At 55.9% G+C, this 24562-nt stretch overlaps 1 protein-coding gene across 3 annotated transcripts in view; it reads right to left on the bottom strand.

Moving 5' to 3' along the window:
- Positions 1 to 344: 344 nt before the first annotated feature.
- MEF2D (myocyte enhancer factor 2D) overlaps positions 345 to 24562 on the bottom strand; it is a 32002-nt gene continuing 7784 nt past the window's right edge. The window contains exons 2-12 of one of the 3 annotated variants that reach the window (XM_081216670.1): positions 15013 to 15204; positions 14196 to 14399; positions 12599 to 12736; positions 12407 to 12541; positions 11340 to 11550; positions 11073 to 11129; positions 9221 to 9411; positions 7282 to 7411; positions 2890 to 3112; positions 2108 to 2414; positions 345 to 1777 (exon numbers count right to left, since the gene is read on the bottom strand). In XM_081216670.1, coding sequence (XP_081072796.1) covers positions 1766 to 1777; positions 2108 to 2414; positions 2890 to 3112; positions 7282 to 7411; positions 9221 to 9411; positions 11073 to 11129; positions 11340 to 11550; positions 12407 to 12541; positions 12599 to 12736; positions 14196 to 14399; positions 15013 to 15066 — 1662 coding nt within the window. In that variant the 5' untranslated portion in view covers positions 15067 to 15204 and the 3' untranslated portion in view covers positions 345 to 1765. Of the gene's footprint in view, positions 1778 to 2107; positions 2415 to 2889; positions 3113 to 7281; positions 7412 to 9220; positions 9412 to 11072; positions 11130 to 11339; positions 11551 to 12406; positions 12542 to 12598; positions 12737 to 14195; positions 14400 to 15012; positions 15205 to 15348; positions 15451 to 24562 lie in introns of all 3 variants that reach the window. The other 2 variants (XM_081216669.1, XM_081216668.1) reach the window with 2 other exon arrangements.

Raw genomic sequence — 24562 nt, 5'->3', positions numbered from 1 at the left:
CTACCACAAAACCGGGCCTTGTCTAACTCTACTTTCCCACCAGGATGAAACCCCAAGGGAGCACTGCACCCCTTGGGCAGAGGGGCTGGGCTTCTTATGTGAAGGAGTGGGGCAGGCCCCAGTCTGCCTGCCCAGGTCACCCCAGGACAGGCCCCTTAGGGCAGGGGGTAGTGGCGGATTGCGGGCCGGGGGCCTGCCCCCTCCAGTTTGATCTGTGATCCAGCCTGGGGTCTCAGGACCCCACGCTTTAGCTGCCCCCACTGGGGAGGCAGTAGAGAGGGTGGACTTGGGGGGAGGGGAGGGGAGCAAGAACAACAGCAGAAGAATCTCATCTGTACAGTACGGGCCGTTTGAGTCATTATTATTACAATATACTTTGACAAAAATAGAATCTCATTTCATATCAATACAACAACAACAACAAAAAAAAACAGTTTCCTGGACTGTTACACTGCTAACGTTTTCCAAAGGTTGCTATTTACAATTACAGTAGCCAAGACAGAAGGTGGGATGCGGCCTGGGGGTGGTGGGACAGGAGGTAGCGAGACAATGAGGGCGCCAAGAGCAGGGAGGTGGGGTCAGGAGCGGAAGGAGCAGGGAGGAGGGCTGGGGAGAGAGACCGAGGAGGAAAGAAGGGAGGCAGGCCTTTTGCGGACCTCCTCCATCCCCTCTCCCACCCTCACACACCACCCCAATGTCCACTCCTCTGGGGATGTGTACGTGCAAGGAAGAGCAAGTCCCCTCACTCACGCTAGTCCCTGGATGAAAGGGTTTCCAGTCCTCAGGCACCCCGGGGTGCCTGAGGCCGCCTCCTGCTGAGCCACTTCACTCTCCCCAGTTCTCCCTGCACTTTGTGGCCAGCTTTACAGGGCTGGTGTCAACTGAGGGACCGGGAGCTATTGCACTGTGTATCTTAGAGAAAGTGCTGGGGAAGGGAGGGGGCCCCCAATTCACCCCCTGCCCCAGCCCTTCTGCCCCTCCTCAGCCCTCTCCTCATGGCTTTCTGTCTTTCTCTCCAACTGTGCTTCATAGGGGCCCCACCTCAAGCCCCTCCCCTCCAGCCTCGATTCCCAGGCAGCCTTCCCAGCCCCAAACCTCGGCCAGCACCCGCACACCTTGGAGGTGCAGATCACACAGGAATCAGTTGAGAATGTGTGGTGTGTGTGCAGGGGCCTCTGGGGCCCAGGCTTGGGTATTCTGCCCCATGTGCCTGTGGCCACAGGAACAGCCGAGAAGCAGAGACCTTCTTCAGAACCTCTGCCTCACTTTCCCCCTGAAACACAAAACCACCCATGAGGCTGACTTTGGGGTTTCAGTCTATTGTAAGGGGTTTTTGTTGTTTGGTAGTTTTTGGTTATTTCCCTCTGTCTGGGGGATGGGGTGGGAGGGCCCCGCATGCAGGGCTCGGCACCTGTCCTTTCCCAAGGCCTATCGGGCCCCCCACCCCCTCCTGCAGCATATGTGTACAACGTGCAAAGTGTCCCCCCCTTCCCGCAAAAAAGAGCCCCCCAGCCAGTGAAACTGGTGGGGGGTGCAGAAAGAGGGGATGGGAGCATCCCCCTCTCCAAAGCGAGAATCCAAATTAAAAAAAATATAATAATAATAATAATAATATAATAATTATACACAAATGTAACCGTCAACAGGACACGGAGCACAAGAAAGGAAGTGGGGGTCGAGCGGGAGGAGCCCAGGACAGGGAGGGGTGGGCGGTGAGATTGTCAACTCTTCATCAGGGAGGCTGAGAGGAGGGGAGTGGGAACCGTCACTTTAATGTCTGTGAAGAGAGGAGACGGAGAAGGGGGTGTGAGGGCATGGCCCAGGCTACGGGGTATGTGCCCCCCACGTCCGTCCCTCTCCCAGTAGGGCCAGGATTCTAGTGGCAGGGCCAGCTCTGAGGGGAGGAAGTCATCGAGCAGAAGGACTGATGCTGGAGGGAGGGGAGATGGGCCTTTGGCAGGGGTGAAAGGGTGTCGGTGCTGCCCCATAAGGGCTGATGGAAGGGCTAGCTGGCCACCTCTTAGGTGGGAGATGAGACAGGCTGGGGGCATATGGGCCAGTCCCTGGGTGTAGCAGACGGCAGACTGGAGGGGTGATGCTACAGTACCCAAGTATCGAGCCGCATCCTCTTCACAGCTGAGCCCTCAGCCTCAGGCTCTGGGGCTGGGCGCAGTAGGCCCAGTGTGGGCCCGAAGTCTCCCCGTCCATCATCCCGGTCCCCCGTCTCATAGGAGGCCCCAGCCGGGCTGCTGAGACTGTCGCCAGGCTCAGGGCGGGTAGCCGGAAACACAGCTGGAGGGGGAGGCGCAGGGCTGCGCTCACGGCTCGGGGACACTGGTTCCGACTTGATGCTGATGTGGGGGTGGGTGGTGACTGTGAGGGCAGCACCCACATGGGGCAAGGGGCTGCCGGGGCTGGAGACAGGCAGTGGGCATGGAGGACAGGGGACAGAAATAGAGGAGGTGAGGGACAGAAAAAGTGATGGGAGGTCACACGACAGGGAGTGAGAGAGGACAGAAAGTGAGAGGATGGGGGTTGGGGGTGGGGTGAGGCAAGTGGATGGAGACAGAGGCAGCAGAAGAGAGAGAGAGGGCCAAGTGAAGGGAAAAGAAGGAAAAGTCACATGAGTTGTCTTTCCATCCCATGTCGTCTTCTGCAGGGCTGGGAGGGCCCCACCCCCCACCCCAAGCCCGGGCTGGCTGGGGAAAAGGCTCAGGATGGCTCTCCCAGGCCTTGACAGGGGACGCCAGGGCTGCCACTTAGTGGCTTACGTGCTGTCCACTGATGACAGACAACCTCAGAGGGATCTCAGCTCTCAAGAGGCCCCTCCTCTTCCCACCCCTCAGCTCCCCCTTCCCCAACACTGGCGGGGCATGCCCTGGGACTCACATTAGGTTGCTGAGGGACACGGGGACCAGGTGGGGCTGCTGCTGAGGTGGCGGCTGGGGCTGCTGGGGAGGCTGGGGCTGCGGCTGCGGCTGGGGCTGCGGCTGCGGCTGGGGCTGCGGTGGCTGCGGCGGCTGCTGCCAGGCGGTGACACTGCCTAGCGACAGCCCCCCAGGCGAACTGAAGGCCGGTAAGGAGGAGAGCTCTGCACTGGTCAACTGGTAATCTGCATGGGATGGGGAAGAAAGTGCGGGTGAGCTTCTTGCAGTGGGAGAGAGGACCGAGGCTCCCATGGGGGAGCCGCCTCCAGGACTATCAGGGTGGGGGGAGTTGTTAACAACAAATGTGAATAATCAAATAAGCCCGTACAAATTCAGTGAAGATGGCGCTCAAAGCAACGCAAATCTTAATAACCACGAGGTGCTGTTTTTTAACAGGATGCAAAGAGAGGTGGTTTTTTAAAATAGTGTTAAAAAAATTTTTTTTTTAAACCGCGTGTAGGTATCACTTTTAGAATGTCAATTTTAAAAAGGAAGGCGAGGGACTTCCCTGGTGGTGCAGTGGTTAAGAATCCGCCTTGCCAAGGCAGGGGACACGGGTTCCAGCCCTGGTCCGGGAAGATCCCACATGCCGCGGAGCAGCTAAGCCCATGCGCCACAACTACTGAGCCCGCGCGCCACAACTACTGAAGCCCGCGCGCCTAGAGCCCATGCTCCGCAACAAGAGAAGCCACTGCAATGAGAAGCCCGCACACCGCAACGAAGAGTGGCCCCCGCTCACTGCAACTAGAGAAAGCCCGCGCACGGCAGCGAAGACCCAAAGCAGGCAAAATTAAAAATATAAATAGGGCCTCCCTGGTGGCGCAGTGGTTGAGAGTCCGCCTGCCGATGCAGGGGATACGGGTTCGTGCCCCGGTCTGGGAGGATCCCATATGCCGCGGAGCGGCTGGGCCCGTGAGCCATGGCCTCTGGGCCTGCGCGTCCGGAGCCTGTGCTCCGCAACGGGAGAGGCCACAACAGTGAGAGGCCCGCATACCGCAAAAAGAAAAAAAAAAAAAAATATATATATATATATATATATATAAATAAATAAATTTTAAAAAAATAAAAAGGGGAAAAAAGGTAGGTAGGGAAGGTCTCATATATGTCTAATTGTCATCTCTTCAACTGCCAAGTCCTCAAGAGCCTTTCTGAGATTAGAAGGGAATGGTGGGAAATGCTAGGTGAATGGCGCATCTGAAGCAAATGGCTGTAACTACCATTCCACCTTCCTCAAAGTCCCTGAGTCTCCTGAAGACTGTCAACACATAAAACCGGTAGGAATAGGTAGCAGCAAGCGTTCGGGCTGCTGTGCCCACAAACACAGAGGACGCACATCTGCCGCCCAGAAGGGCCTACAGAGCAGAGGGGCTGTGAGCGAAACAGGCCTGCGGTGCAACTGGCCAAGGTTCTGGTGGATTTCCCCATGAGGTGGCACTCGTTGTTTTCAAAATTTCTGTCTTAATGAAGAAACTGCGATGTTTACACTGTCACAGAACAAACAGAACCATGAAATGTTTCACAATTTACACAGCTCTGTTATGTTTCATGCTGCAGCCTGTTTGGGACACTTTAGAAAATGCCTTCCCTGAGGAACACAGGCCGACTGCACCGTGGTGTGATGAGGAGGGCACACCCGCCAGTCTTCCCAGTGCTACACCACTTGCTCCTACTTGAGGGGCCATCTGCTCCAGCCCTCTGTCTTTACTCAGGGAAGACAGGATTATCTGTGTAACAGAACGGTAAGGTGAAGGGCATGAGCGATGGGGTCAAACTTCCTGGCCACCTCCACTTACAGTCCATGCGACCTTCGGCGAGTTACTTAGTCTGTCCATAGACTGGAGGCAATAATCCTGCCTGCATCACTCAGCTGCTATGAGGACTGAGCACGTTAATACACGCGAAGTATGTAGAACAGTGTCTGGCATATGATAAATAATCAAAAGATTTACCTGCTGTTATTATTAATTTACAAATGAGGCGACTTGCAGCCTCAAGTTTGAGGAACTTTCCCCAGGTCACAGAGAAAGCCAATGGCAGAGCTAAGACACGACCCCAGGCTTCTTTTATTACCTTTAAATCTCACTCTATAGATGGTCCACGCTTGCCTCTGGTCTCATAACAATGTTAATTAGCCAGGAGTTTTGAGATGCTTACATTTAAAAAGCAGACCAAGGGCAGACAGGGGCCCCTAGGACCAACTATTTACAGCATTCATTTTACAAACAAGGAAACCAACCCTGAACAGTGCAGTGTTGCCCAATGTCCCCCAGCCAGTGCATGGCAGGGACTCAAACCCCAGTCTTGCACTTTCCCACCACACTCCAGCCCTGTCTACCTGGAGATCTGGCTCCCCAGCAGGCCCCTCGGTCTTCTCCTAGAGTGACCAAGCCAGACCTCTGCAGCCAGTGTCAATAAGGGGCCAGGTGTGTCCCTTATCCATGATATTACCATAGGCAGATCACCCCCAGCCGGAACTTGGACTGGGGCCAAGCACTGTAAATAGTGAACAACTAAACAGCAATGCGTTCATTGGGGATTTGTTTATATACGTAGGGTCACCTGAAAACACCTGCTGTTTAAACCGAGGTCTGCTTAACTACTCCTGCAGCAAGAGGAACTGGAGCCCTTGGTGTCTGAGAGGATGTGAGAAAGCCCAAACACCTCCCAGCAGGGCTCCAACGGCAGGCCCAGGGTCAGAATCTGCTTTCACACCAGACTGTCAAATAGAGTCTAAAGTCTGGTCTTGCTGAGCGCCTGTCGCAGGCTCACTGACACCCACTAACCTGCCTCCTGCTTCACAGAGACTGGCGGAGGACCTGAGGAGACGGCAGGAAACCACCACCATGGGATTCCCAAATAAACAGCAGCTCCTGAAAAGTGGCCTGTGCTGCCCTCTACCAACCGCCCCCGCTGGTAGGGCTAGAAGGGCCTCAGAGACCTCCTGTCCACCCACAACTCACAGGTGAGAACTCCTACTGGCCCCTGAAGGCGCGGCCATCTGAAGCAGTCCTCTCTGAAGCTGCCCAAGGACATGATAAGTTGGGAGTGGGTACACACATGGGACCACACACAAGGGACAAGGGACTTCACAAGACACCTAGGTGATAAAATCTGGACACCGACCCACATGCCACGGTCTGGCCTCTCAACACGAGGCGGTTCCTCCAGCTCTCTTACCTGCCCCAAAGGGCTTTCCCACACACAGGGTTGGGTTCTGGATTTTTACACACAGGGAAGAGGTGGGATGTTGTGGGTATTTGTACTGGTGTCTGGGACCTACCTAGCATGGTTCAACTCTGGAATGTGGGCTTGGGGAGTGGGTAGTTTAGGGGTCTTTTGGTCCAGTCTGATCTCACCACAGAACAGCCCTGATGCAAGCCATTCACAGGTGAGAAAAGCTGGGGAACATCAGAAGCCTCTTCAGTGGGAGAAACAGACCAGGTTCCCAGCCACATCGATGCTCTGAAACAAGGTGACAAGGCATTTCCGCACTGGGAAGTCCTTCCTGACACAGCAGCTTGGAATGCAGGAAAGGATGGCTGAAAATGTCACAGACTGTTCCTGGGAGGGTGTGAGTGGGTGACAGAGGCCAGGACAGCCCTGGGGACCCAGGATGGCCCAAGCACTGGGTGTCCTTTCTGAATTTTTCTACCCAGAGGTCTCTCCCATGTCTCCAAGTGACTCTTCACCTTCAGATCCCCTCCCCCACTTTCGTCAGACCTCCTCCTCCCTTTCCCCCTCATCATTCCACCAAGCCAACATCAGGGTGAGAGACCCCCTTCTTCCTCCTTCGCCCCGCCCTGGAGTCCCTACTTGGCTTTCCCAGGAAGCTGGATAAATCTTCCTGACCATGCTTCCTCTCGGGTCTCCTCAGCCTCCCTGTCTCTCTCTGTCTGTCTGTCTCTCTCATTCCTTCATTCTTCTCCTCCAGGAAGCCTTGCTGACCTCGGCATGCTCCCCTCCCCACTCCCCGACCCTGGTCAGCCCGAGTCACCCAGCTGCTCAACCCACCTCAGATGGGAGCTCCCCAAGGACAGGGCTTTCCCTCTCCATTAGGTCCTATTTAAAAATAAGGGATACTCATACCCACTTAAATTTGATTTTCAGGCAAAACAATGAATAATTTTTGCACAAGTACGTCTCTGAGACAGTTCCAGTAACACCATCACCATGTGAATGGCATCCGATGTTACTATTTGCTAAATCTGGCAACCTTAATTAGGTAGGGGCTACCCCAAATCAATGGCCCTCCTCAGATTGGGGCATCCCCCAGAGAATACCTCGTGTTCCTTCTCTGGTCCCTCCTGTGCCCCAAGGCCAAGTGCACACAGCTACATGTCACATGAACACTCACCTGTGTTGTAGGCGGTGGGCATGGAAGAGAAGGGGAGGCCCTGGCTGAGTAAACTCGGTGTTGCCACGGAAACCACTGGGGTGGTGAGCGAGTGGGTAGACTGGGAGACCCCAAGGCGCTGGGCATTGTTCTGCAGGAGAAAAGAGTCTGTCAAGAGGTGGAAAATGGGAGGGCTGCTTTACCCAGGCCCCCCATTCCAAGGATAAGCTGGGGTCCCTGAATCTCAAGGCCCAGGAGGGATGCCTCAGCATGGAGGCCCCGCAGACACACAAACACACACTGGTGCATTCACAGAGACACTGAGATCCATGGAGACATGCACATACAGATTCACTGATGCCTACACACATGCGAAAAGGAAAGTACATACGCTGGCCCTGGGGCCCCAACACCAGCCATGGGCCCTGTCTCCATCCTTCTCCTGGTTAGTCCCCCTAGAGTCTACCCTCCATCCGTCACACTGCAGCACACGCCCTGGTAGAAGTGTGCTGGCACCTGTGAGGGGAACGCAGGGCCTGGCGTGGCGTGTGCCTGCGTGTACGCACACACGTGTGTGGGGCTGTCGGCTCCATCTGCCGCTGAGTCACTTGTTTATTCCAACTCCACGCTGGGGCCGTAACTGCCGCCGTGTTGGCCGCCAAAGCCTGCCTGCCTTTTCCAGCCTCTCTGGCCTCCCGTCAGGGAGTTCGGGAGGGAGGAGCCCCCGCCCCACTCCTGGCTGAGGGTGAGGATGTAAGCGTGTATATGTGTGACAGAGGAAGAGCGCTGCGTATGCCTCTGAGTGTCTGTAAGACAGGCTGCGTGCAGGAGGGAGCACCAGGAGAGAGGGAAGCAGGGAAGCCCCTGACCAAGGACAACTCTGGCCTTGCCTTGGGCCTCAGCTTTCCCTAGAAAACCGACTTTCCTGTCCGGCTGGCATCCCTCCTAAGGAGGTCCCTGTCCTGGGTGGGCATGAGTAGAGTCGGAGGGCAAGCGCAGTCCAACCCTCAGTCCAAGGGCCTAATCCAGGCACCCAGGGATACACTGAGATGGGACCGATGGGACCTCTGAGGCCTGAGGCAGGCCCACTCCACTGGCGCACGTGCACGCGTGCGCACACACGCACATGCACACACACAGACACACACAAAGATGGGTCTGCATGAACGCAACATCCCATGAAAACATCCACGGACACTCAGGTACCTACACGTGCATTGAACCCCTCGCCCCCACCCCGTTCATCTCTCCATCCCACCTGGCACTGAGCATAGCTCTTGGCAAATAACCAGATAAACAAACACCACACACTACACACACAGGCGAAAGGACAAAGGCACACACATACTCCATGCTGGGGGACCGCAGAGCAATGGGCTAACCCAGAATTTAAAGCCACAGCAAACATCTCATAGCCTCACTTACCAGATCTAAATGGTCCTCAGTCTGGGAGCAGAAATAAAACCAAGGGGATGGTTCAGTCTCTGGCCCCTGCCCTCCCCTCACGCCCCTGCCCCCACAGCCATGCCGTCTACCTCTTTGCATCGGAGCAGGATGGCTCTCCAGCCTAGAAGGGCAGAGCTCTTCACTGTCCTGACTGACTTCCAGAAGATGCTATATCCTAGTGCCCACCAGTTAGGATATCCTCACAGCCTAATCCTCATCCCTCTGCTGTAAAGGCAAATGCCTCTGATCATCCTCCTATCATCATCAGGGAACCTTCTCTCCCACCTCCTGTCCCTTTTTACTGCCCTTGAGACTGGTACTTCCGTGTTCCAACCTCTTGTAAGGCCCTTTGGGAAGGAAGAGCTCATAAAAAGCCACGATTCCACGATCTCTCTAGGGAAGTCCTAACTGCTGATTCTCTCTCCTGCTAGAGGTCGGCTCTGTCCTCCCACCCTACTGCTCCCCACTCTCCCATTCCCCAGCCCCTGGCCCTCGGTCCAGACACCCCACTCACCAAATGATGCATTAACCCCTTTCCTCCCTGGGAAGTGATGACCCTCAGGTCAGGCTTGCGGCTGGGGGCTCCAAGCTGGGCGCTGTGGGTGGGTGGGGGCGGAGACTTGGCAGGGATGACCTTGTTTAGGCTGTTGCCGTTGGCCACAGGGAGGAGGCCAGGGGAAGCCCGGGCACTGACGTAGCCATTCCCTGGAAAGGTGAAGAGATGAGGGTAAAAGGAAAAACATGGACCCACCACTTAGCCCTGTTAACTGCTCCCAAACCAATACTCCTGTCACCCAGAACTTCTCAAAGCCATGTTCAGACTTTGAGTGGCTACTGAGTTCTCTCATTTTCCCCTAAAACCACCCTGGTCTTGGGAGTAAGGCGAGAACACTCCTTACTCCTCAATCATCGGGTTCATCCCCCTGCCTCTAAGCTACATGTGATGGGACTGGGTAGTAGGAGCTGGTCTCCAACGACAGGAAGTCCAGCATCTGCCCCCAACTGGGCCCATAATGACGCAGGTTGGAGAAGGGTGGCAGCCTGGAAGTTGAGACTCAGTGTGGATCCCAGTCACGAGGGCAAATCAACCACTCAGACTGCTCCCCTCGCCTTGAGCTCGGGATGCTGTGATTTGGATAAGCACGTGACAAGATGACTCTAGCTCTGGGAAAAAGACGAGCCATTCACTTGCAGTGCTGGTGTTACTGGAACTGGGGGACTGATGACATGGGGGACTGATGACATAGCTGCCACCAAAACTAGACTGGTAATAACAAGCAGAATAAACATCTTTTACATTTGTTCCACACTCCATAACCAACACAGGGCCTTCACACGCGTATCATCGTATTTAACCCTCACACTAACCCTGCAAGACGGACAGGACATGTATCATTAGCCCTATTTACAGACAAGGAAACACCTGCCAACCGCTGGTTGGGAGAGGTGCGATGACCTCTCCAGGGCCACGCAACCACTTTCTACGTGTTGCGCTTGAGGGCCTAGAAGTATCACCGTTCCCTTAAGGTCTGCAGGCACTTCACTGGAACTTTCCTTGGAGAGGGAGGGGTATTCACCCATTCCCCCCATTTCCTGCCCCCTTACACAACTGCTGCCAAGGAGGTAGTACATGGTTCCCGGGGCCAAGCTGGGGAACTCTAAAACCCAGAGATGTGGGGGTGACCAACGTCAGAAGTATCACCTTGCCCTCTGCCCTGAGAGCACACTGCTTCCCTGGAAGTGTGTGGCTGCCTCCATCCCAATTCCCGGATCACTCTGGGAATGGCAGGAATGTTGGGGTGACGTCAATGGTGACATTCGAAGTCATAGTCACCAGCCGGACAACGGCACAGGGCAGGAGGGGCTGTCAGCTGCTGGGGGGGCGGGGTGGCATGGAGCGAGCAGCCTTTCTTCTGTGGTTCATAGACGTGTGCTTACAAGTGCGCATCTAATGTCTGGATATTTCCATAAGAGTGAGAAAATGTCCGTACGTGTGTAAGTGCGTGTGAGTCTGCGCCTCTTATCTGTCGCCAACGTCAGATATTCGTATCTTCCAGATCCCAACCAGACGCCCCCTGCTACTGAACTGGAAAAATCTGGAACCTCTCTTCCAACTAGAAATGTTGGTCAGTTCTCAGAGTTTGCCCAGAATTCCCTGAGCCTACATCTCTGCCAATCATCCACACCAATCACTGCTACAGACAAAAAAAATCCAGGGGCTTAAAAATCCTCAGACACTACATCCAGCTCAGGCCCTGGGATCTTCCTCTCCCCTAATCTAGGTCACTCTCAGTCCCTGGAACACCTGAGGTCACCGAGCAGGCAGACCCTGGCCCTCCCCCAGGCAGAAGGGCAGCTTTACTCACCCACAGGGCTGGGGCAGGCTCCGTTAGCACTGTTGAGGTCTCCCCCCAGCATGGCCCCTGGGGGAAAAAGAGAACCATAAGCCGACGGGACACCCTCTTCCAGAGTGAGTCCTGGGAACTGGACTCACTGGGAGTCACAGTCCCTTCCCTCTGGAATCACATACATGGGGGAGTGCTGTGGCGGGTGAAGGGAAACAGTCACTGTGGAAAATGGAATCCCAAAGTCTCACCACACCTCATTGCCACGTCACCTACCAGATCACTTACCTGCGCTGGCTGGCCGCTGGGGCAGGCCGGGAGACACACTGTTCCTCTGTAGTGCTGGCTGCTGGGGGGACAGGAGCCGTGGGTCCGTGAGGGATGACGTCACCAGGGAAGGGGTGACCAGGGAGCCGCTGGGATTGCTGAACTGCAGTGAGCTCTGATTGGACACGGGCACCGTGACGGGCATGGCAAAGTTGGGGGCCGGGACAGCTGACTAGACAGAAGATGGAGAGGCAGGGTCAGGCCAGGGTGATCCCTTACCCTGGACTCACTTTGCCTGGGAGGGCAGGCCAGGGTTCCTCTAGCCTCTGGGCTGTGCGTCCTTGGGCCAGTAGCTCCATCTCTCTGCTCTGGAACCCCCTGGAGTCATGCCTGCCACTCCCACCAAGGAAGTATGCTGGCTGGAGTGCTTTGGGATCCAGCTCTGGCCCAGAGAATGAGAAGAAGGCTCTGCTCACTGCAGAGAGACCCAGGGACACCTGGAACCCCCCTAGCGGAGGTGGGTTAGTCCTCAGCCAGGCAGGACACACAGAGAGCAGGTTAGAGGCCCTGAGTACAGACCCAAACTCACACACACAGCTGTTAAGGATGAGCGCGTGGGTCGGGGCGTCACCTCACTTGTCGTCTCTCATCCGTCTGCCTGCTGCAGAGGGTGTTCACCCAACTCACTGCCTTCCCCTTCAGCAGGAGTCTCTGCCTCCCCTTGACAGTGCTATTGAGTAGCTTGGGCTGGGGGTGTCAGAGCAGGCCCAAAGGGGCCTCTCCCCGAAACAAATCTGGACAAAGAGCACATTCTCTACTTTCCTGTCATCTAAGGGTCTCAGGTCAGCTACACACTTCTTGCTGTTGAGAGGGACACTCCAGGCCTCTCCCGGCTTATGCTCCATCCAAGATGAGTCTCAGCAAGGGTCACGGGTTTATCATGACCAACGTCAGAGGTTCCTCGGTGGTCACCAACAGCCCCAGCATGGCTCAGAGCAGAACATCCATCAGAGGCAGCCGAGGGCCGGGGCGGGGCGCGAAGCCACACCATGCACCACAGGGAGGCTCTCCTCCATGCGACTACTCACGGCCAGTCTATAACTCTGCATCATTTTATCAAACTCCTCGTCTATCTTTTTATATTTCTCCTCCGTCTGGGGGGTCAGGGCAAACACCTCGTCCACCTCAGGGCTCTCACATTCCCTGTGCTTCTTGTGCAGCGCCTGGGGGGGAAGGGGCCGGAAGGGGGGGCCAACAGAGAGAGAGTGAGTGGGGCTCACCCCATAGCGCCGGAAGAGCCCGTCGAGCTCCTCGCTGGCGCGCCGGTACTTGTCCTCCAGCAGGGGGCTCTGTTCCAGCGAGTCCTCCCCGTCGGGCTCCGGGCTGTCGCAGCCGTTGAAGCCCTTCTTCCTCAGGGTCTGTAACCGCACCACTACCGTCAGCAGGGGTGAGGGTCCTCCCAGTCCCGACCCCACCCCACCCACCGCCTCCCTGGCGTTCCTTCCAGCCCTTCCCTAAAACTCTCTTACTAGGGCACTGTGTGACTGTGTGGTTGGTGGGGGAGGCATCAGAATACAGGGTCACGTGGAAGGTGGGCCTAACCCAGGGAATGCAGCCGGCACAGGGACACGTGCTTCCAAGGTGACAGGTGGGGTGGGGGGTTTCCGGGGGATGAGCTGAGGGGCTGGTGCCCTGAGCCAGCCTGTGCCTGTCTACCCTTAGGTGAGCCCCAGCCAGAAGGCACAGAGCGCTCTCCAGCGCAAGGCAGTCAGGGCTGACTTTGCCCAGCTCAATTCCTGGGCTCTGCTTAAAAGAAGAAGGGGAAAGAGAAATCGAAATGGAGACAGAGAGGTAGAAGAATAAGAGGGAGAAAGACAACATTTCTTTGCATTTACTGAGTTTCTACCATGTACCACCTTGTATGCTGTCCTCGAGCAAAGGCCACACTTTCTCCCATGCACCCACACAAAGTAGGGGACGCACACCCGGTGGCGTGGAGGAGACCCCAAAGCTGACCTCTCCATGCTCAAAACATCTTCACAGATGCTTGTTTTGTCTTGAAAATGAATGTGAATTTTACATTCTAGTCTAGAGTAAATCTGTTTTCTCTAATATAAAAATAAAGGAATTTCTTCCACATCTGTGGAGTGGAAGTCTCACTCCAGGAAGGCAGGCCTGTGGCTTCCCAGGCACCCTTCTTCATCGGCACAGGTCCCGTACCCCCAGTGTGAGAAGCAGGAACTGGGCTGTCTCATTCAATTCACACAACACCCTTCAAAGCAGGCACTGGCCCCATTTCGTGGAGGTGGGCACCAAGGCTCTGGGAAGCGAAACCACCTGCCCAAGGCCACACAGCCAGTAAAGGCCAGAGCTGGATTCCAAAGCCCACGTCCTTTCATGGTTTACAATGTCAGCTCTCTTTGAAACAGAAAATAAAGCCACAGGGACCCACAAAGGGACAGAGACAGAGCAGCAGAGATGGAAACAAAGAGGGAGACAGAGAAAGGAAGAGTCAGATGCAGGAGCGAATCAAAAGACGGAGAAGGAAGGAGAGAGAAAGAGAGAAGTTGAGAGCAGACAGAGCAGAGGGGTCATGTTGTGCCTGACAGACATGAAGAGAGAGGCTCAGAGAGGGCTGGGGTGGGACTGGGCTGGGTGGGCAGCCCCATCTGACATCTACCTCACTGCCCTCCTTCCTTCTCGGGCCCGGGGTTTGTAGAAGAGGATGTGGGTTTATATGTGTGTGCGCACAGGTGAGGGGGCTTCAAGGGGCAGGTGTCCATGTGTGTGTGCACGGAGAGGTCCAAGTGTGCATGCTGCAATGGGCGCGTGGTGTGCAGTTGCAGGCGGGGGTGGGGTCCGCGTGCGTGGGCCCACCTCGATGATGTCGGCGTTGGTGCGGCTCTCATGCGGCTCATTGTACTCCGTGTACTTGAGCAGCACCTTGTCCATGTCCGTGCTGGCGTACTGGAACAGCTTGTTGGAGTGGTTGAAGATGATGAGTGCGATCTCGCAGTCACAGAGCACGCTCAGCTCGTACGCCTTCTTCATCAGCCCGAACTTCCTCTTGGTGAATGTCACCTGTAGGTGGGCGTGTGGGCGGCCAGGTCTGGCTCAGTCAAGGTCTGCCCAGGAGTCCCACCTACAGGAAGCTGGACATAGCCAGCCCCTGCCTCAGGGTAACCCTGCTCTCAGGAGCCCCTGGTCTGGGCAAGGAACAGGCCAGCATCCCTCTGCCAACACACGGCCAAGACACAGCTCAGGGCCAATTCACTGAACGCAGAGAAATCCAGATGGACAGAACTCCACACCTCTGTGCTGTGGGCTATAAACAGGTTAGGGAGGGAGAACAGAAGAGCTTCCAGGCTCTTCCCTTGGGGTAGGAGGAGGGGAAGGATTCATCTTTGGAAAGGGGAAGTGCCTGGGTGCGGCCTGAGGTTTGCATATTGCATATGGCAGGGGCTCAGGTCTGCCTGGTTGCAGCAGCAGATGAGTCTTGGGGTTCTAGGATACAGGGTCCTAAGAGCTGCAGGGAGGTGGGGATTCCTCTTCTCCCAACTCAGCCCTTGCCCTTCCATAACACTCCAGAGCCCCCTTCTTCCGGGAAGCCTTCTTGGAGTGGTTGGAAGTGGAGTGGAGGCAGAGGCCAGCTCCCTGCCCTCATCCACTCCGTGAAGCTCCCGGATCCCCTCACCTGTCGGTTCCGCTCATCGGTGATTCGCTGGATCTGAATCTTTTTCCTCCCCATCTTTTCCGGGGATCTTCAGTGCCGGGGAGGGGAGGGGATTGCTGGGTGGCGGGTCTTGGCACACCTTACACTGTGCTCATGAACAGTCTCGGACCAGCACTCAGTTCATGGTCTGCAGGACACCTTCTGCACAGCCTCCTGGGTGGGGAGGGTCACAAGAGGACTGTCAGCCCTGGTAACCCTCAGGCCTGCTCCTTTGGCACATGGGCCAGCCTCACAGCACCCCTGTGAGAGGCTGGCAGCATCTGAGTCCCATCCACAAACTAAGGAAATGGTGGCGACCTGAGGTGATGGCATGCCACAGCCAGGCACAAGCTGGAATTCACTCAGGGCCCAGGACTCTGCTCCAGGCTCCTTCCACACCATCACTGCTGCCCTCAGGTTCTAGGTCAGACAGAACACAATCAGGGAGCTCCCTGGCTCCTAAGGGTCTGGGTCTTAGAGAACATCCCACCCCCTTACTTCTCCCCAGAGCCCACCAGGAGCAGAGACACCTGGGCTCGCCAGCTGCCCCGCTGGCCTAGGATGGTGGCTCCCATACGGAGCCTGGTGCAGAGAACGTGCCGAGTGAACACCCGCCGAGGCTGTGAACAGCTAGCCCGGTGTACCTGCTGCCAGAATGGGAGTGTGTCTGCACCCCTGGCTCAAGAATATACCAGAGCAGGTCTAGAGCAGTGGTCCTCATACCAGACTCATGGAACCCTGGAGCCTGGAGTCGCAGAGTAGGGCTTGGGCTGCGGAACCCCTATCTCCCTCTAACCAGGGCTCCTCTACACCAACCTGTTTTACTCAGTGGGCCTTGACCTAAATCTCTGCTTTGAAGAAGGGATTCTGCTGCTTTAAATAAACCAACCAACCAACCAACCAACCACCCACCCCTCTACACCAGAGGTCAGTAAATTTTTTCTTTAAAAAGCCAAATAGGGACCTCCCTGGCGGTCCAGTGGTAAAGAATCCGCCTTCCAATGCAGGGGACGTTGGTTTGATCCCTGGTTGGGGAACTAAGATCCCACATGCCGCGGGGCAACTAAGCCCTCGCGCCACAACTACTGAGCTCACGCACCTCAACTAGAGAGCCCGCGTGCCACAACGAAGAGCCCACGTGCTCTGGAGCCCACACGCCACAACGAAAGATCCCACGTGCCGCAACTAAGACCCGTTGCAGCAAAAAATAATAATAATAGGTAAATAAATATTTTTAAAAAAGAAGCCAAATAGTAAGTATTTCAGGTTTTGCAGGCCATACCGTCTCTGTTGTAACTACTCAACTCTGCCATTGCAGCATGAAAGCAGCTGTAGACAACACATTTAAAAGAACGAGTGTGGCTGTGCCCCCAATAACACTAGATTTATAAGAACAGGCATGGCCAGATTTGGCCCATGGGTCACGGTTTGCCAACTCCTGCTCTAGAGGAGTGGGGCATGCCTAGAACCCAAGCTCAGTCTAAGAGCACTGCCTCCCAACCTTGCTCAACTCAGAGCATGTAGAGAAAATATAGAACCAGTGCCAGACAGGAAAGAGGCTGCTGGCAGTTAGGGGGGACACAGGCACCAGGTGGAAGGATCCTTGTCTCAGTACACCTATAAACCCATCATGGCCCACTGGTTGAAGAGCTCCAATTAAAGAGCCAGGAAGAGAAACGGAGGCCCTGCACTGTACAGCGTGAGGTACCACAGGATGGAAGGAGGCACAGGGATGGCAGCCCAGCCTGAGCCAGAAAAGGTGCGTGCTCTCAGGTGTGGGTAGCACCTAAACAGGCTGGGTGAGCCCCCGGGGACCGGAAGGGCCCAGGATGGAGGCACAAGATGACCCCAGGGCCCTTCTCGCTCTGTGATTCCAGAGATGGAATAGTGGGAGATGGTGGAAAGGGGCAGTAGGCATGGGACCCACGCTCTCTAAAGCCACTCTGATAGGGTCCTGGGAGGAGCCCAGACCACAGAAGCCCAGCCCTCCTCTCCAGAGTTCCCCTTCCACAGAGTCCCTGCCAGAGGGCCCACTACAGAGTCCAGGAAGGTGGGCTCTCACCTCCCCACAACCAACTTGGGCAGAGGGTGGGTGTCTGACGACAGAGACACCTGTAATTAGGAACCCTCTCCCCAGCCCCCATTTCCAGTGGCTGCTGAGTTTCTCTAGCCTTTACATATCCACTCAACCGTGGGCCCCAAGGTTCCATAGTAGATGCCAAAGTTCAGCCTTGGCATCTTGGCCATAGAGGGAAGGAGAGAGGGAAGGCAGGGAATCTATGGACTTGGGAGGAGCCAGGAATATCCCTCTCCACCCTTTCCTATTACCAGGACTTTCCCTCAGGCATTCCCTAGCCCAGCTGGAAAGAGAGCTTCTGCTCTGTCCAGGTAGCTTCAGAAAACAATGTAGCCCCCTCCCCACTCCTAGAAGGACCCTCCACACCTCCCTCTCTCTCCCCAGGGAGAAATCTTCAAACCCTCTTCCCCTCATCCTTATCCTCAAGGTGCTCCATGGGCCTTGGGCCTCCTACTGTCCACCCTCACACATGCCCTAGGACATCACCATCACCAGCCCAGCCAACCCTGAGTTGGCTGAGCAGATATCTGGACCCAGAACCAGCTCCAGCCACCCCATCCCTCGCCTGTGAGCCCGATCTCTGCCAAACACGCCACTGCAAAGGCTCCAGCCCGAGGAGTTCAGCTGCCCAGCCTCCCAGTGCAATCCAAAGGCTGTATTTTCCAGAGTTGCAGTGGTACGGGTTTGGCAGAGAAGGGAGGAGGGCACACTGAGGGCAAGGGAGGGCTGAGAAGAGGGCTTTTCTTTTTTTTCCTTTTCTTTTTTCAATTTTTCAAGAAGAAGGCTTTTTTTTTTTTTTTTTTTTTTTTTTTTTTTTTTGCGGTACGCGGGCCTCTCACTGCTGTGGCCTCTCCCGTTGCGGAGCACAGGCTCTGGACACGCAGGCTCAGCGGCCATGGCTCACGGGCCCAGCCGCTCCGCGGCACGTGGGATCTTCCCGGACCGGGGCACGAACCCGTGTCCCCTGCATCGGCAGGCGGACTCTCAACCACTGCGCCACCAGGGAAGCCCAAGAAGAAGGTTTTTAAATGGGATTCTCTGGCCTGGCCTTGAAAACTCCAACCTAGACTGGCAAGTGCAGTCACCATCACCCTCCTCTGGCTCACAGTATCCACCTTTCATCCCTCTCCCATTTTACTATCTCCTCCTCGCCACCTTTTGTTCATCAGCAACTTTTTGCTGAGAGGTAACCTCTACCAGTTTATGGCCAATGCTATCTCTTCCCTGAAGTTGGGAGAGATCCCCCTCTTTGCTCTCACGATCCTCAGAAAAGTCATTCCTACAATCTAACTTCATTCCTTTGGTTCTCCCAAGATTATTGACTCTCAAGATTATTTTGTTCTTTTCTTTCTAGCACTTATCATGATTGTAAATAATTACAGTTCTGTGCTTCTATTTAATGCCTGGCTCCCCTACGAGACTGAAGCTTCATGAGGGCAGGAACCACATCTGTATACTTCACCACTCTGTCCCCTGTACGGATGAGCTTGGGAAATGTCTGCTGAAAGAAAGAAAGGGTTGTTTCATCGCTGTGACCCTGTGAGAAGTCCTTCTTCTGGTCTAACTTCTGTTGCAGGACCAGCTCCTCCCACTCTATCCTCTGTGGAGAAGAACTCTTCCTCTCCCAGCTGCGCCGGCAGCTTGCCTGTTTGGACGCCACCTACCCTCCAACTACCCCTGCTACTCCAGTCCTCAACCCTCCCTACCCTCAGCTTGGTTGGTACAGAGGGTGAGACTCTAAAGTCTTCTAAGGAGCAGCCCTGAGTACATGGAGATGGAGAGAACTGGGTTGCTTAGGCAACTGTCACCTGGCAACCAGCTCCCAGGCTGATCTCCTACACCACCACCCCCACCCCCGCCTCATGCTGGGGGAGCTGGGATGCTAGAGGGATCAGGGCTGAGAAGACAGGGAAGCCACAGAGACCCATTGAACATCCTCTGACAGAGCAAAGTCAGGGTTAAAAAGACCAGGCCTCATCTATACCCAGTAGCCCAAAGCACTTTTTATGATTCCATGTTCCCATGGCGCCTTCCCCATTGCCACTCCTACCTCTGTGCCAACACTGCCAGAGGAGGAGATGCCCCTACCTTGGGCAGTCCTTCCTCCTATCTAACCAGGAGCCTTCCTACAAAGCAGGCTCAGTCTGTACTCATCTCTTTCCCCTTCTGCTATCCATTCAACACTGCTGCAATCTTGGAAAGCTTGGGGGCAAGAACGGTAAGGGCAAGAACTCAGCCCTTACTTTGGAAAAGGGGGTGGCCGGGACCTGGGTGGGCACATGAACCCTAAATTGACCCTATCCAAGGTATGGAGGCCTATCTTGTCCAAGTTTCCCTCCTATCCAATTAGGGAGATTTTAATGAACACCTGGACCTCCTTAATTAGCTCTCTTCCTAATTACCTAACCAACTGCCAGGAGCCAGAGGCCTGGGCATCTGTTATCCAGATGTGAGCCTTTTCTTCTTCGCCTGGGCCTGCCCCATTCCTCTTCCCCTTTCCAGCCTGCTTCTCCTCTAGGAGGCCCTCCCAGATGACCTGGCTTTTGGCTGCTTCTCCTGGAGGCCAAAGGCTTGGAAGGGCTTAGGGCTGCCACAGAGACGGGGTTATCCAGGATGGCCCTCCTGCTCTGATGGCCCCAGGGCCCACCCAATCCTGACCTCAGGCCACAGCTGTGACTCCTTGGGCTGGCAGCATCTCTGTCACCAAAAGTACCCCCTCGAAGACTCCAGCTGCTTCTGATTCTGATTCACCTACTCAGAGTAGTGCTGGCAGGACAGGATTGGGCAGGGTGGACCTCCTGGGGAGTAAGTGGGAGCAGACAGAGAGAAGGCCTCCCCCAACAGAGACAGAAGGAGCAAAGAGGGAGGAGGATGGCAGCTGGGCTGAGCCCCAGGGAGGCAGGCGCAAACCCAAAGTCTGTGGAGAAGGGTGGCTGCAGAGAAGTCTTTGCAAATGAGACAGGACACAGGGCAGGAGGCTCATCTGACAACACTCTTGACAAGGAGCAGAGGCTGAGTGAGGGGCCCAGAAACGGCGGGGGGTTCCAGAAGGACCCCACGGACAACCGGTTTCCTCAGCTGGGCTACAGACCCAATAGGAACATGTGGGTTGTACTGACATGCAAATAAGGTGCAAATAACATATAAAATGTACCCTAAAGGGGATCTTGGTTTGGAGGGGGCATGGGAGAAGTAACACGCTCCTGCCTCCCCCAATGTAACAGCACTTGGTACCTGAGCAATATTCAAACCATTCTCAGGTTTCAGAATGATGCTATCTCAGTTCCTGTGTGAGGGTGGCCTGGGGCCAGCGGGAGGAGTTGGGGGGAGCGGTCAGGGCAGCCTCCTGAAGCTGCAGTTGCAGCAGCGCTGCCCTTCCTGGGGGAGTTGCAGGAGAAGCGCGTTCCAGTGGCTAGCCTCCACCTCCTCTCTCCTGCTGTTGTCAGGGGACTACCTACCTCCCCTTCTCCCCTGCACCCTTCCACCCATATCCATCCTCTGTCCCAGTGGCCCAGAGGTTCAGAGGAACTGCAGAGCATCTGCTTTCAGAGCTGCCATACCAGCGCAAGTCAAAATGGAGCAGCTGCCCAGAGAGGCTGAGTGAGCAGCCCCCGTCACAGAGCATCGGGCTTCAAACCCTGCTCTTCCACATAGTGAGAAACTCTCATTAAGCAGGCCCTTCATCCCTTCCTCCCAGGCTGCTCAGGGCTGTAGGCTGTGGACTGGAGGGGAAGGCAGGAGGTGCTGGAGACAGCTGTCATCCCTCCTCCCGCCCCTTCCCTGTAGCTGGGCTGCAGGGCATGAAATAAGCAGCAGGCGCTGGGGGAGGGGGTGACAATCCAATCCACCTGTCACCCCCACAGTCAGGCGGCCTCAAGCAGCCTGCTCACTAACGAGGGAGGAGGCGTGGGTGAGGCAGACACAGAGGGGGGTGGCAGAAGGGGACAGACACACAGACACAGGAAAAGAGACAGAAAAAGAGGTAGAGAGTCCAAGAGGAAGGCAGAGTGAGGGGCAGAGGCGGACAAGGAGAGGGCCAGAGGAGAGAGGGAGAGGTAGGAGACTAGACAGAGACAGAGACTGAGAGAGAAGCAGGTAGAGAACAAGAGGCAGGTTCAACAACTGCTTGCACGACGCTGATGCTAGGCCGAGCACGTGGGCGAAACTCAACAGGACTCCAACCCTGTCCTCTGAAATCCTGCAGTCCTGCCAAGAGACAGACAAGGGAAGGGCAGGGCCCACCTAGGGCAGGGCAGGGAGAGGCAAGGAGGCCCTCAGGGGCCAGGACTGAGCCCAGACCTGGCGGGGGATAGAGCATCTTGGCTCTTGAGGCTCTGGCTAGGTCCAGGCTCCAGGGTAAGCAGGCCCTGAGAGTGGGCAGAGGTGGGCACAAGGCCCAGCGGCCCTCTCAACGCCCTGGGTACTGCCTCCATTCCTGCCTCACCCTGGGGCCCACAAACCTTCCAAGCCACTCTCTCTGAACCGCAGCCCTCTACGCAGACACACGCTGAGGAGCTCTGGAAGATGGGTGGGAAGGTAAACTCAGTGACCACCAAGAGATGGGGCCCAGGTAAGAGAGCCCTGGGGTTCCCAGCCTCTGGAATCTACACAGAGAGCCCCTCCTTCACAAACACTGTACTAGCCCCGAAGTGGGGGGCATCACCCTCCCCTCGAAGTCTGGGCAAAGGCAGTGCTGGGGTCTCACACTGCCCCTCTCCCCCACCGCCCACAGTCCAATTCTCACACCCCCGCCTGCTCCCCACCCACTGCTCCCTGGCTCCTCCCTGTTCTCCACTCTCTCTGCCCCCTCTCTGCTCCCCCTCCCACAAGGCAGCCTCTTTTCATTTGCCCCGAAGTTCTTCCAGGGTCTTCTCTCAAAGGCACAGGCGGGTCCCCATCCCCATCCTCCTCCTCCCTTCAAAGTTCTGTTTGGCAGGCTCACTCCCCAAACCCCTGGTTCCCACCATCCTCCCCTCCCTCGGGGACTCCCTTCCCCCAGCCCAACAGCCTCAGGGTTGGGCAGGGGCTATTTTTAGTCTGGGCACTGAGCTAATTTTAACTCACCGACAAGGGGCCTGGGGGCGGACTGTTGGGCTGGGGGGAGGGAGAGAGGGCCAGTCCAAGAAAGCTGGACCTGGGGCAGGGGTGGTCTCAGGTCCCAGGCACCCTAAGAACACAAGCGGAGGCCGGCACTGAAGCCTTCGCTTAAGGGGCTTAAGGGACAGGAATCGACTTGCCAAGAGGAGCACCCAGTGTGGGGAGCAGGGCTAGGAGCCCTCCCTCCAGTTTCCGCTGGACAACTCTCCCGCGCCCCACCCTAGGCTTCCCGCCCTCTTCTCCTTGGCAAATCTCCTGGGATGGGGCCAGCCTGTTCTCTGCCCAGGAGATGCCTCTCCAGTGAGGGTCTGTCTCCCGAGCCGCCTCCACTGCTTCTCCACCCCGGCTTGTCCTTCCTGTAGTCTAGCTCTCATCCTTCCTGTAGCAGCACTGAGGCTGTATGGCCCCCTACAGAGGCAGCCCCCCCCCCACCTGCAGCACTTCCCACCCCAGCTCTGGCCTTGCCCTGGTGGCCTCTAGGCTGGCTCCTAGGAACCACCCTGCGCCCACAAGTTCCCAGAGCCACCCCGCTGACCTCAGGAAGAATCTGGAGGTAACAGGAGATTGAGTCCTAGTAGAAAAGGGGTAGGTGAGGTAGGGTAATGAACAGCCCAGGGAAATACGGGGACTATGGGTAGGGATTCTGGATGCCTGGGTTCTAGTCCCTGCCCTGGCCCTAACTCACTGTGTGAACTTGAATAAGGCACTGCCCCCGCCAGAGTTCACCCTACTGGCCAGTACAATGGGTAGGTGGAGTGGACTAGGTACCCAAGTGCCCTTCCAGCCTAGACATTCTGTTCCCATAGGAACAGAATGCTCTTTATAGAGGCTCAAAAGGAAGGGAGGTCAAGACTGTGTGATTCCATGGAGAGATAACAGAGGAGATGGTCCAGTTAGGTCCCCTGTCCTCCAGCTTAGGAGCGGAGGGCAATGTGGAGGCCAGAAGAGTGGAGCAACAGGCCTGATGAAGACAGAGGTGCTTTCGGATCCACAACAGTGGCCAAGGGTTGACAGAGGCTCATGGTCAGCCAGGGCAGGTGCCAGGCAGGGCGCACAGGCCCTGGCAGCAGAGATTCTGCCAAGCCAATCCCCTCACACACCTGGAATGCCTATCAGACCCAGGGCTTGGGATCCTGCTTCTGGTTAGAGTAGTGACTGGCCCAAGGTCACTGTCATGGTCATTAGTGGGGCCAGCTCTGGAACCTGAGCCTGAGCCTTGCTTCATGCTCCACCCAGCAGGCCAATCAGTAATGACTCACTACTGCTCATTTGCATGGGGACCTGCAGAGTGTCTCTGACCTTATTCCATCAAGTTCTACTTCCCATTCTAGGACCTGGGACACCCCCACCCAGCATCCCTAGGCAGTTAGGGACCCCAAGTGGAGTTCTTGGCACTTCAGGTCTCCAGTCTCATCCTTCTTCTGCAGAAAACATTTCTGAATTGATCTAGTGGTACTGTCTAGAGCTCTTAATCCAACTGGGTCCTCCACTCTTGTCCAGGTCCCCTGTCCAGGAAGGGATTTGAGGGGAGGAGGTGCAATTATGAGGAACAACCAAGCACTGCAGCTAGAGGAATTTGATAAGATTCATGGGGTAAAGTGTGATGGCTCCAAAACTGCCTGGGGGTTCCTCAGGAGAAAAACCCTATTCCCCTCTTTAGTGCCAAGGCTGGGGCAGCAGTAGGACATGAGTGGACTGTCCTTACTTCCACCTCTATCCCCACTTCTAAATTCCACTCCCAAAAGTGCAAAACGAGAGGAAATAGCCTAGTACAGCAGGCGAGATAGATGCAAGACTACAGAGAGGACTTCCCAGCCTGAGTCTTTGAACTCAAAGTAGTCTCTGGGGCTAAAATTTGCTTTGTTAGAAGTTACCTGACTAAGCATGGGCAGCTGGTAACACTTGGGAGGGCATGGCGGCCCCAGCACTGTAGTCCAGCTAATGGGAGCTAGAAGACAACCAACCCCCTGCCTACCTTGAAGAGGTCAAACTGACCTCTGTTTGTCCAGTTATAATACCTATGCTTCCAGCTGTACCCTCTGAAACAATGAAGCCAAGCCGGCAGTGGTCTCCTATCCCAGGAAGTCCTTCCTGCTATCTAACCACCATTCCTCCCACTGCAGCCAACCCTTCCCCTGCAACCTAAGCCCATTCCACTCATCTAGAGGAGAGTGGTGGACAGGGGCCCCTGGCCATCCGAAGCCTCAGCTGAGGAGAGGTGGGGCGGTTGGGACGGTTAGTGGGTCACCTTCCACCTCCCTACCCAACTTCCCTCTGGGGTCTCAGGAGACAGAAGTGAAAGTGGCAGCTGGGGCCTTGGGGGCGGGTCAGCTTGAGAGCCGTTGGGGTGAGCATAAT

This window comes from Mesoplodon bidens (genome assembly GCF_964165515.1).
Source record: "Mesoplodon bidens genome assembly, chromosome: 2".
In the NCBI taxonomy this organism is placed as follows: Eukaryota; Metazoa; Chordata; class Mammalia; order Artiodactyla; family Ziphiidae; genus Mesoplodon; species Mesoplodon bidens.
Note: the sequence above shows the minus strand (reverse complement) of the source record. Positions and strands in the feature narration are given on the sequence as shown.